General features: G+C 41.3%; 1 protein-coding gene across 1 annotated transcript in view; it reads left to right on the top strand.

Annotated features, from left to right (window-relative positions):
- The window catches only part of Vps35 (Vacuolar protein sorting 35), a 20,380-nt gene extending 7,697 nt beyond the window's left edge, over nucleotides 1-12,683 (top strand). Inside the window, exons 10-18 of the mRNA XM_089648752.1 lie at nucleotides 100-248; nucleotides 619-826; nucleotides 994-1,103; nucleotides 5,337-5,505; nucleotides 6,234-6,331; nucleotides 7,660-7,838; nucleotides 9,105-9,241; nucleotides 10,205-10,372; nucleotides 11,451-12,683. Coding sequence (XP_089504878.1) covers nucleotides 100-248; nucleotides 619-826; nucleotides 994-1,103; nucleotides 5,337-5,505; nucleotides 6,234-6,331; nucleotides 7,660-7,838; nucleotides 9,105-9,241; nucleotides 10,205-10,372; nucleotides 11,451-11,606 — 1,374 coding nt within the window. The 3' untranslated portion in view covers nucleotides 11,607-12,683. The remainder of the gene's footprint in view (nucleotides 1-99; nucleotides 249-618; nucleotides 827-993; nucleotides 1,104-5,336; nucleotides 5,506-6,233; nucleotides 6,332-7,659; nucleotides 7,839-9,104; nucleotides 9,242-10,204; nucleotides 10,373-11,450) is intronic.

Here is a 12,683-nt window from a genome sequence, read left to right as displayed (position 1 = left end):
ATTGGTGCATAACATTTCAAAACCAGCGGGAAACAAATTGTCAAATATGGCAAATGTGGTCAATATGGACATTCATCTGATTTGAAATTCTTTTTTCAGAGCAGACAAGACATGCCCCCGGAGGATATGGTCTCCCTGCAGGTGGCCCTCCTAGGCCTCGCCCACAAGTGCTACCCGACCCGTGTGGACTACATTGACAAGGTGCTGCAGAACACCATCGCCATATTTGACAAGCTACAGATACAGAAGTGAGTAGCTACATTCATCCGATTAGTGATGTGCACCCGGGGATATTAACCCAACTAATATAAATTTCCCAAAACCGGGGAATTTATATTAGGTCATGTATCAGATATGGAGTGACATGGTTTATGCCTATATCACTCAATATCTTTTGCATTTTGCCCATGGCGCCTTTTGTCGTGGAAAACCTTCTTTTCACTTCTGTTTCACAGCCTCCTTCGTCACTTATAGAAGAGTCTAGGTATATGAGGTCATTTACCGTTTCTAAATCTGTGAGAGCATTATTTGTTCTTATAGATGTAGCGGTAGAAAAATGGAGGGAGAACTATTTGATTGGTTAGTCTTATATTTAACGCAGCGTGTAAATATTTGCAGGGTGGACTACAACACCAACGTGTGCAAAGAGCTGACCCGCTTGCTCAAGTTGCCCGTGGACCATTACGCAGATATCCTCACCGTGATTCAACTCAAGGAGTACGCCCCCCTGCTGCAGTACCTGGACTACTGTGGCCGGAAGGCTCTGGCGGTCTACTTGCTCACCAGCGTCCTGGACAATGGGACGCTCATCACTACGCAGGATCAGGTATGCTAGTGGTAGTAAAGTTGATTTTCCTTGATCAATATTATATACACAGTAGAATCTGTAAACCAAATTTCGAATTAACTCATTCGCACATAATTCTGAGCTTTTTTTGAAAAATGTTTGAATTATCTGGATTCTACTGTAATAATGTGGTGGTTGTTTTTCAGGTGAGTGCAGTTCTTGGGATGCTGTCTTGCCTGGTGTCAGATCAGCCCGATCAACCTGCGCAACCTCAAGATGCAGAAGACTTTGTGGAGGAGCAGGGACTGTTGGCTAGGTACGCCACCATAAACCAATACATACCCTTTCACCTAATAGATACCGCTGCAGGACTCAAATATAACCTCACATCTGAACAAACTATGATTTTTCCAAAATCACTGTTTCCGCACAGAATCAGTGTTGTAATGAAAACTGTACATATATAAATACATTGTGCTGTAACTTTTTGTCTCACTCTTCCTGTGTCAACTGGGGGTAGAGGTGCATTGTGTGTTTACATAGTTATTGTTAGCAATAATAAAACGCTAATTAAATGGTTACGATGAAATATATTGGTCTTATCTCCACGGTATTACAATTGAAAAGTTTGTTCGGTTTGGATTCGCTCAGCTTGGCTGTGCTAATGGCTTGCAATCGTTGCTCGTCCCACCGGTGGCTGGGTGGGTGGGGAGGGTCGCTCCCGCCTTAGACCAGCAGCGCCTCTGCCGGCCGTACCGTGAACCACTTGCAAAGCGTAGATCCCTGCTTGGCCGACAGAGATGAGAGTGCTCTGGCGGTAAATTGGTGAACTTAACTGGTCTGCTAACAGTTCAGTTCTCGCCGCCCGCTAGTGCAGTCGCTTTAATCTCGCTCCGGAGTTACAATTCTCAAACCTTGTAGTACTCCCAAAAATAACGAAAATTTTCGCTTTTTTTAATATTTTTTTACATATACGTTATCAGTATCACTATTTACAACACAACGGTGTATTTCTTTTGTTTAAAAACGTGCTTTTGCCCGTTTTTACGAGTGTTTTCCGTACTACGCAGTACTTTGTCGTATTTGCGTACCCGTTTTTGTGTTTTTTCTTTCCATTTAACAATATAAATTCAGTTATATGTTCGATCCTCTATCGCCCATACTTTTCCCGTTAAAAAACAGTGATTTTGTGATATTCCTTTGTGAAAATAGTGTTTTTTTTCTCCAGGGCAGTGACCTTATTGTTACCATGTTTTTCTCTAGTCTTTTTCCAGAACTCTCTAGAACGTTCTAGAAGCTCTCGCGCAAACATTCTTCTGTGACGTCACTTGTTTACAAAATTCTTTCCTTTCTCACCACGTGCTATTTTTTTTAAATGGATTGTTCTAGAACCTTCTAGAGCCTTCTGGAATCTTCTAGAGGCTTCTGGAAGCTTTGTTGGATCAATCCTAAATACTTTTTTTTATATTTATTGATTTTTCTTTAAAACATTTTTTGATATCCAATTTTGACATTTCTTCATATGTATTGACATTTTTGAAAAGTTTTTTCCCGACATTTTTCCCCATTTTTGGGGAAAATTTTGTAAAATCTGGGGAAAAAATTATTTTTTCCCCATTTCTTTTTTTTTTCCTTTTTTGTCTTTTTTTTCCCTCTTTCTTTATAAATGGCGTCTAGTGAGGGTCCTTCCGATGATTCGGACAGCTCCATTGGGAATTCTGCGATTCCTCCGAAGAGTCGTAAACAATTGTTGAAAGAAATTGAGGATATTTTATCCACCATTCCGCCTACTGCTGGACCTTCTAAAGCCACAAAATATAAAAAAAAGTCCCATAGGGATATTGTTACAACTGAGGCAGACAGTGAAGCAGGAGCTGCACAAACTACTGCCCGGCATATTCCGACTATAGCTGATAACCAGGAAGTGCCCTCCGCTGCTCCCTCCACCACTCCGACTGCTGAAAATAAAAAACGAGCTGAAGCAGGTACTACACAAACTACTGCCCAGGATACTCCGACTAGAGCTGATAATCAAGAAATGCCTTCCATTGTTCCCTACACTACTCCGAATGCCGAAAATAAAAAACGAGTTAGGTACAGTGACTCGCCTGGCAATCAAGAAATGAAGGCAATTCCAGCTCTGGAAAAATGCCAAAAAATTCGTGTAATAATCTCAGACGGTAGTAACAAGCTTAATAAGGCTGATAAAAACTTGCTGAACTCCACCCTAGATGACCTCATGTCGGACATTACTCGTCTGATGTTGGAAATGAACACTCTCTCGACAAGAAGTTCTACCATAGACGAGATGTTGAATGCTCAATCGGCCATTACAACTAGGCTAGACCTGCTCATTAACTCTCGATCAGTTCCTGCTCCTACTATGCCACTACATAAGGAGACTTTCTCCTATGCTAACGCTGCTGCTAACCTGCCTGCTTCAAAAAAGATTCTGGTGAACGGTCATGAACGACCGATTCCTCAGAAACCGCTGACTGTCCTATTCTATCCTCAGGTGCCGGAGGGTAAAACTTTGGAGGACACTCTGAAGAAGCTTGAGAAGGTTCTCAACCCTAAACAAGATGACTTCCAGATTGTTCGGTCCCGCAAAATCAAGGGTGCTGGCATGGCTTTCCAAGCCAGAGACAAAAAAGGATTGGAGAACATCAGGAAGGCCGAAGCGAAGCTCGCTGCAAATGGTCTTAAAATGATCAATCCACTTGGACGCCTTCCCAAGATTGTCTTATACAATGTCCCTAAAGGAGAGCAATCTGCAGACCAGGAGCTCTTCTCTGAGGTCTTTACCAATAATCTAGTAGGTCAAACGACGCTTTCTCTTGAAGATCATCTTAGAACCATGCGGCGAGTTTCGCTTTTTGGCAAGAGAGACACTCCCACCATGAACATGGTGGTTACATGTCACCCGTTAGCCAGAAAAGTTCTCATAGACAGCGGTATGTGCTTCCTTGGATGGAATGCCTGCCGTACTCGGGATTATACGGGGGCAACCAGGTGTTTCAAATGCCAACAATATGGGCACATTAGTAAGTATTGTCAGCAAGACAATGAAACCTGCCGTCACTGCGCCACTTTGGGGCATAACTACGAGACTTGCCCTAAGAAAGCCCTTCCCGCAGTCTGTGCCACTTGTACACGTTTCAAAAAACCTGCCGACCATCCCACAGGGGATAGAGATTGCCCTGCCCAAGCTGCCGCAATCAATGTACAAGTGAGGATGACAGACTATGGTTCAAGTTAATCTTATGGCACTGGCAACTCTACATGTTTCTTGTTTCTTTTTTCTAGCATATACTTATCTACTTTTATAGTAATCCAAACAATGTGTTTCATATGTTTTTATTTTTACTTCTTTTATCTAATTCTCTTATTCTTTCAGGTAAAACTTTATGATTGTTAAATTGTTGACTTTATATTGTTTATTGCGATTGTTAATTTTCATCTACTTAATAGACACTAATGTTTTCTGACTGTATGTTTTTTTTCTTTTTTTTTTCTTTTCTTTTTTTTTCTATCTTAGATCTTGAAACCATTCAGACCAGAACTGAACTCCATTGCTTGTTTTGTGTTGTTTGATATCCCCATAAGGGGTTGTTCACGGACCTAGTCCCCGCATAAGCTCACTGAAGCTCTAGCACTTATGGAACTCTGCCAGACATCTGTGCCACCCCTGAGGGTGGTTGTGGGTCAGAGGGAAGTCCGTGCTGACCTGGGTGCCTTCCGCCCTGCCTCCGACTTCCTGACGCTTTTCTCCCCTAGGGTCTTTAGGGTTAATCCCTATCATCCCATATACTTTCTTCTGGGCACCACCACGAGGTCGGCTTAGGGGCGCGGCACTTGGACCTGCATTTGTCTTCCCAACCACCACCAATCCATCCTCGGGACTGCCAGCTGCGAGGCATTGAACCACTTTTCTTTTGTGTTTTCTTTTTCTCTTGCTTACAGCTCACCTGAATTCGGTGACCACACGATATTCGCGATGGTTACTGATCATGTATTTTTTTTCTTTTTTTTTCTTATTTACCATGTACTTCTCATCTCTTTTCTCTACTTTAGGTTGCTGATACTTTGGTACAATATGTTCCTCTTTCTTTTTTCTCCCTTTTTTGTTCTCGTAAATAGACTGTGAATTCTACGCTTTCTAACTTTGTCCTGATTTTCTGTGTTTATTTGTTCTTGTTTTAAATTTTTGAGAAGTATTCATTGATCATAACACCCATTGTAGTCACTCATCTGTAAGCGCTTGCATACCGCTTCCTAACACCGTATGCGGGGACATTGAAGGTCTAACTTCACTTTAAATTGTAGAGCCGTTTATTCAAAAAAATTAGATTCTTGCGAGAACTCCGAAGGGGTGACCATAAGTCACCTATACCGGGGTGGGAAAGCGGTGGGTAACTTCAATGGTCTGCTAACACCATATTAAATTTAAGCCTGCTAACTAATAAAATTTACAGTACTGTTTACTTAATATTTGATTTGGTCTATGACCCATTTGTTTCCTAGTTCTAATCTTTGGTGGTCTTTTCAGATTAATCCACCACTTCAAGTCGGACTCTCCCGACCAGCAATACCTGATCCTCAAGAGTGCCAAGAAGCTGCTGTCGGCCGGCGGCCCGCGGCGGCTGCCCCACACAGTGCCCCCCATCCTCTTCCAGGCCTACAAACTGGCATTCACCTACAAGCAGCTGGCTAAAGAGGTATTAGAACTGTAACAAATTACTGCCATAATTACACACAAAGAGAATTGCACACAATAGTCAATAAAATCTAATCTAACGATATTTGGATCTTTTTGGCGTGTGTGATTTAAGTAGGTGAAATTCTTTCCATGTGTAATTCTGTCTATGTGTAATATTGGTACGTGAAATTCCAGTCATGAGTTAATAATGACAATAATCTATGAGCGGAGTCGGCTAAGTTTAATCTGGGGTTGGGGACAGCCAAATAGACAGTGGTGTCATTTCTACCTCTCTTAGCTGTTTCCAATTTCCGTTGCCTAGGAGAAGATTATAAGGAACTTATCCAAGGTTCATGAACCAAATGGACTTTTTGAGGCGATGAATAGATTTAACCCAGAAACTAGACGTTATGCAAATCTTGCAATACTTAAGTTTTAATGTTATGTAGTGGATAACTCTACTGATTCCTCTTGGAACGTTATGGCTTATACATGCCTGAAAACTTCAGTTGTGGTCGTGGTGATGACGGCTCTTCAAGATACCACACGGCAGAATAGATGTTCTAGCATAACATAACATCATATGAATGTCTCTATTGAATGAAATTTCTTAAAAAGTATATTCGGATATACCCCAAATGTCAAAATAAGAAATCGTAAATAAATTAAATAAAAAAATATTGTAAAAAATGGCAGTAGGAATCTGTTTGTATATTATTTTGATTAATCGATTGTGATTAATTTCAGGATGAGATGTGGGAAAAGAAATGTATGCAGATCTTCCAATTCTGCCACGGTACAATTACACAACTGGTCAAAGCGGAACTTGCAGACTTACCTCTCAGGTAATGTGTAATTAATTACTCCAAACAATTAACCATGTTGCATTTTACGTTAGTCAGTCTTACTCAAAGACAACCCACGCTGAGGTCGACCAAGTCTAATGCATCACTTGATGCAACCAACTTTGGTTTTGTTGCCCATCTTTTTGAATGTGCACCAATTCATTGCTACGCTGACGACAGCACCGTTCACGAGGGTTATCTTTTTAACAAGTCCGCTTCCACTTATGTCCACAGCTGTGATCAACTCGGGAAGTTTTGAAACAAAATGTGGACCAATACCTCGAGAAGGTTCGTGCCTGGGGTAAGGCCAACCTGGTCAGTTTCAACATCTCAAAAACCCAAGCGTGTCTGATTTCGGCAAAGAGGGAGATCAATGACTGTCTGGTCTAATTTGATGGAAGCACCCTCCCCAATAAAGACTCTATTGAATGCTTGGAGTAAGTATATCAGACCTGCTCAAGTATTGGGGCTCTAGGAAACTAGGGGTCTTGGATAGGCCTAGTAGATTCTTCAATAGTGACCAGCAGCTAACCCTATACAAATCTCAAGTATACCCTACAATTAAATTTGGGAGTCACCTATGGGCTGGAGCCCTCAATACTTGATAAACCTGCTCGATTCTGTGCAAAGGAGGGCGGTTTGTCTGATTGATAATCCATTGTTAACAGACTGATTGCCATCTCTAATGCATAGACGCAATGTGGGCACGCTGAGTCTGTTCTACAAGTATTTTATTTGCTCTAAGGAGCTAGCAGCTTTGATCCCCGATGCACCGACGCACATGCGTGAGACTCGACGGACACAAACGCAACACTCAGTTGATCTTGGCTCTATGAGAATGGGTAGTTTCTGTGACTTGTTTTTGTGTAAGTCAGCTCATATGTGGAACGAGCTACCATCTTCTGTTTTGCCTCTTCAAGACCCACATAAAATCCTTTTCTACAGCCCCTACCTTAAAGCACCTCACAACGCTGCCCAACCGGGTGGGAAGACAGGGACGCTTTTGTGAGGTGTCACATAAAAAATAAAAATCAAGCAGACTGGTTGAACTCTCTCGTATGAATATGTGAAGTTTAGGGACAGAGCTTGACCTGCCATTTATTCTATGTTCTGAAACTGTAAAAACTTTAAGTGTGTGAAAAACACATTGTATTTTTTTTAGAAAGGGCTACCTAATAAAACAACCAATGTAAATAATTGGCCCTGTGGTGAATGATTCACAAAACAGCGCTACATTGTGTCTTATTTAACATGACAGAAGTGTGCATTCTTTTAACAACTTAACTTAATATTATTAAGTAAGCTAAAACTTGATGAATTCCCTGTAGGTTATTCCTCCAAGGCGCGCAGGCCATTGGACTAATCCAGTTTGAGAAGTACGAGACCATCGCATACGAGTTCCTGTCGCAGGCCTTCACCTTGTACGAGGACGAGATCAGCGACTCCAAGGCCCAGCTGGCCGCCATCACCCTCATAGTCTCCACCTTCGAACAGATGTACTGCTTCGGTAAGATACCTTTCTTCAACTGTTCCCATATGTTATTACTCCAAGGTGTACTATACGTAACTGGTCTTCGAATAATACGGAACCATTCATTCAGTAAGGAAATACTTTGGGGTGTGACATTAATAGTGTGATAATCTAGTCTCCTTCAACGGAAGCAATCTTCCGAACAGGCCTTCCATTGATATGCTTGGTGTAACTATAAGTGACCAGCTCAGGTACGGGGGCTCCATCGAAGCCAGAGTAAAGTTGGCCTCTCAGAAGCTGGGCGTACTGTACAGGGCCCGTAGATACTTTAATAGTACACAACTGCTGACCCTGTACAAATCGCAAGTGCGCCCTACTGTCGAATTTGGTAGCCATCTCTGGTCCGGAGCCCCTAAATACCTGAAAAAAACCCTTGACTCTGTGCAAAAACGGGCGGTCCGTTTGATAGATTCCCCAATCTTAACAAACGGACTGCAATCTTTAGAGCACAGGCGTCAGGTAGGTATGCTGTCCTTGTTCTATCGGTATTACAATGGAAGATGCTCTGAGGAACTAGCGTCATTGATCCCTTCGGCACCGGTGCGTAGTCGGGATACACGCCAAACGCGCGCCCAACATTTGTACACGGTTGACATTTGTCACATGAGAACGGGTCGCTTCTACGATTCGTTCTTAGGTTCAACAGCTCGGCTGTGGAACGAACTGCCGGCATTTCCTCCCTCCTACAACTTGGGACTCTTCAAGACCCATGTTCACTCCTTCCTCTCCACAAAAAGACCCTCCACACAGCATCCCCAAAGATGACATAGGCCCTGAGGGAAATTATTTTCTTCAGGGCCTCCTGTGTGGAGTTAATATAAAAAAAAAAATATATGTATTAAATTAAAAAACCTCCTTTGTAATACATCAATTTTTTGTTGGATTAACAAGCTGCATCCTGCTACGCTTTGCTGTGGCTCAGGCTATCTGTGCAGATAGAAAAACCTGTTGCTTTTACGTCCAAAAGAAGGCGCTGTTTTTTTTTAAAAAAAGCATGTTTGTCTAACAGATTGCACTGTTTTTCAAAAAAGCATGTTTTTACCTGTCACAGGTGACATCTATATAATATAGGTATATAGAAACACAAGCAAACAAATGCAACATTGTGTCAAAAAATTTCAAAGCAATCTGTGAAGAACTTTCATAGTTTTAAGATTTTGAACAAACAAACATTTACATTATTATTTATCTAGATAGATAGATTAATTGAATTGTAATTATGTGTTCATTAATTTACATTAGGTGAGGAAAATGCGGAGCCCATCAGAACCCAGTGTGCGCTAGCAGCCAGCAAACTGCTGAAGAAGCCGGACCAGTGCAGAGGGGTCACCGCCTGCGCACATCTCTTCTGGAGCGGCAAGAACATGAGTAGGGAAGAGGTGAGAACATTCACAGGTCCACATTAAACTAGATGAAGATATGAAAACTGCTTGTCTCAACAGTTTGATGGTCCAACAGTATATATCTCTTCGAGACCCAGGTTCGCCCCCTCTTCTTCTTAACAAGGCCCTGGGGAAAACTTCAGAGCTTCTTGTGTGGAGTTTTCTTAATGTATTATTAATAAAACGGAGACAGTTTATATAGTTCCCGAGAGCACTCGGGCCATGAGCCCATTGTTTCTTTTGACAGTAACCAGTTCACCAGGGTCGTCATTGGATATTCGGCTATGTCTCCTGGTTCCACAAAGTGTCTTTCCAGGTAGCTGAGCCTTGTTCCCATCAGGGCGGGACATTGGTGTCATAGGTGAATTGGAGTATCTTCATCCTCTTCACTTTTCTTGTATCTATTGGTATTTTCCACTCCCAACTACTGCAAGTGTCTTCTTAGGTGGCGGTGTCCCGTTAGTAGTCCTACCAGTTCCCTCAGTGAGGACACTTTTCACGTTGAGTAGTTGTCTGGTCCGTTTGTGAGGAATTACTACCGTAGCTGATATATTTCTTCCACTTGATAAGCCTTCTGGCATCCAGCTTTGGACATACGGCTCCCTCATTTCGGCCACCTTAGACTTACTGCTTATCCGATGCATGCTCTTTTTATGGTGGTCATTTCAACCACACTGCTCTTGGTTAGGTTAATCAGGAGTTCATGTCTTGGCTTCCACTACAAACGTCAAAACTGGAAGTTAACATATTATCTTGCTGTTTTAGTATACTGTTTAGTTTGCTGAAGGCGGCTCAACCAAATCTTCTGTATAAGCTGATATATTTACTTGTTTGTATGCGGAGACGCTGGGCCTATCATGGAAGTGTCCACCAAAGTAGTGCAGGAAAGGGGCGTCCCCCACTCGGATTGAATAAGATGCAGGTGCAGTTTAGTAATAAAGATGTATTGATTGTTTGCAGATGCGAGACGGCAAGCGTGTGCTGGAGTGCCTGAACAAGGGCGCGCGCATAGCCTCGCAGTGCATGGACCCTACGGTACAGGTCCAGCTGCTGGTAGAGCTGCTCAACCACTACATCTATTTCTACGAGAAGAGCAACTCGCAGATCACCACCGCAGTACTCAACAAGGTCATTATACTTACATGATTGTTTAAAAAGGGTATGACATGTTTTGTCAAAATACCTTGGACTTATAGGGTAACAAATTCAGAAGTTCTATGTCAAATTACCAAGAATTGAAGGCGTCATCTGAATATTACATGGTTATTTTACAGGAACTGAGAAAAACAGTTCATTTTATCTCAGTTTTCTATGCAGGGCGTTTTTTAACCTACCATAACTCCTAACTATCGACCACCAAAATGTGCCTAATGTTGCGTACTCAATTCAAAACAGACCAAAGTGTGCCTGTTGTTGTATATCGTCTTTCGGGTGATATCTTTAATTGTGAAATTGTACTTACTAGCTATTAAAAAGATGACTCTTGTATCTTGGTCATTGATATTCCTATTCGTTCCACAACATGCACCACCGAGGTTATTATATAATACTCTAGTTAACCTTTTACAACTGAAATGATATGAGAGTGAGTTTGTATTTGAAAAAATCCTGACAGAAAATAAATCTGTTTTTGGGAATGGAACTGTTGTCGAACGAACGTGCAGGAGCTGCTTATTTAAAGAATTTTCTTCTGCACGTGTTTCAACCAGTTAGTCGCTCAATCCTATTGGGATCATAACCAAGAGCTTTACTGGTGTGGTCCATCACAATTTGGATTTTTCTTATTTTCACAAGAGCGCCCCTGTCTGTACAGTGTAATGGCAGGGGAACTATGTCGCCACTCGGTTGGGCGGCGTTGTGAGGTGGGCTAAGGTAGGCACTGTAGGAAAGGATTTATTAAAGCCTAGGAATTTATTTTAAGTATTATTTATATTTTGTGATGATTCTCATTAATTGCAAGATTACCCAAATACCCAAGTTTACCCAGAAGACTACGCCGAGTGTAGTTTTACAGAGTTGTTATGGGCTGCAGCCTGCCTGCAAGATCAATATTACCCTAATGAGAGCCAGAGAAAACCTCCAAAGATTGTGTTATGCCTTCCTGGGGCATCCCCGACTTCGGGTAGAAGCTCACGGTCATCTATTCTCCGTCCGTCTGCTCTACATATATCCTGATGAATGGTTATTAATCTTTGTTTTATTTCAGGTTATATCTAAAATCCGCGAAGAACTCCCCAATCTGGAGCAATCGGAAGAAACCGAAATGGTCAATGTCCATTTCAACAACACGCTGGAGCACCTGAGGAACGGATTGGAGTCAACGGAGTCAGAAGGCTTGTCATATGCTGGACTGGTCCTCTGAAACCCCGTCATTCCTCATGCGTCGGAAGTTCAGTGTTTAGGCTGTCACTGAGCTGTTGTCTATTAGGTACAGTTTGACAAAAAAATGTGAAAATAAATAATAGACGGCACTTTGTTTAAATTGTTTTAAATGGTAACACCGAGATGGCTTTAAGGTGAAATGAACACCAGCATATTTTAAATGGTAACACCGAGAAGGCTTTTAGGTGAAATGAACACCAGCATATTTTAAATGGTAACACCGAGATGGCTTTTAGGTGAAATGAACACCAGCATATTTTAAATGGTAACACCGAGATGGCTTTAAGGTGAAATGAACACCAGCATATTTTAAATGGTAACACCGAGATGGCTTTAAGGTGAAATGAACACCAGCATATTTTAAATGGTAACACCGAGATGGCTTTTAGGTGAAATGAACACCAGCATATTTTCCATATAATGTACATCGATATACTTTCTGAAAGGAGATTCTACGTCACTTTCTAAGGTAATTTAATTCAAACTTGCTTTTTAATAGGTTCGTAAGCGGAGATAATTGCACGGAAAAGTGTTTTTTTTATTTGTATTTTTGAAATGTTTATATCAAAGAACCTATTTATTATAATTATGTCATGTCGAAATAAAGGCTATCTTGAAGAGATATTAAAAAATTGAGTTACGCCCAATGACGTTACAATACATTTAGACTCGTTATTGTTGCACAAACTCAAGATAAAATGTGGGAACTAAGAAACATTGTATGATTCCAGTAAATTCTTAATTCAAACGTTGTTGATGTATGACTAAGATAGACATTCAAAGAATAAGTGCGTATGAACGAGATAAACGATAGCGGGCGTCATTTTCGTTGAATACTACATTCTACATCGTGGGTTCACACCAAGTAACAAGATATCTTTACTTGTTTATACTATAAGACGAACACGAAATACTGTATGAGACGACCTACTGCCATTAGATTGTCCTTCTTATATTTGTGTGTTGCTACATTCGATATCTCACTTTCTCTAATGGCGCTGAAAATCTTCGGGAAACATTCAAAATAGTTGTATTTTTTATAATAATAAAATAATTG

This window comes from Hesperophylax consimilis, chromosome 28, assembly GCF_061612785.1.
Source record: "Hesperophylax consimilis isolate HC1 chromosome 28, BYU_Hcon_1.0, whole genome shotgun sequence".
Taxonomy (NCBI): domain Eukaryota; kingdom Metazoa; phylum Arthropoda; class Insecta; order Trichoptera; family Limnephilidae; genus Hesperophylax; species Hesperophylax consimilis.
The sequence above is the reverse complement of the archived record's forward strand: the minus strand, read 5'-3'. Positions and strand labels throughout refer to the sequence as shown.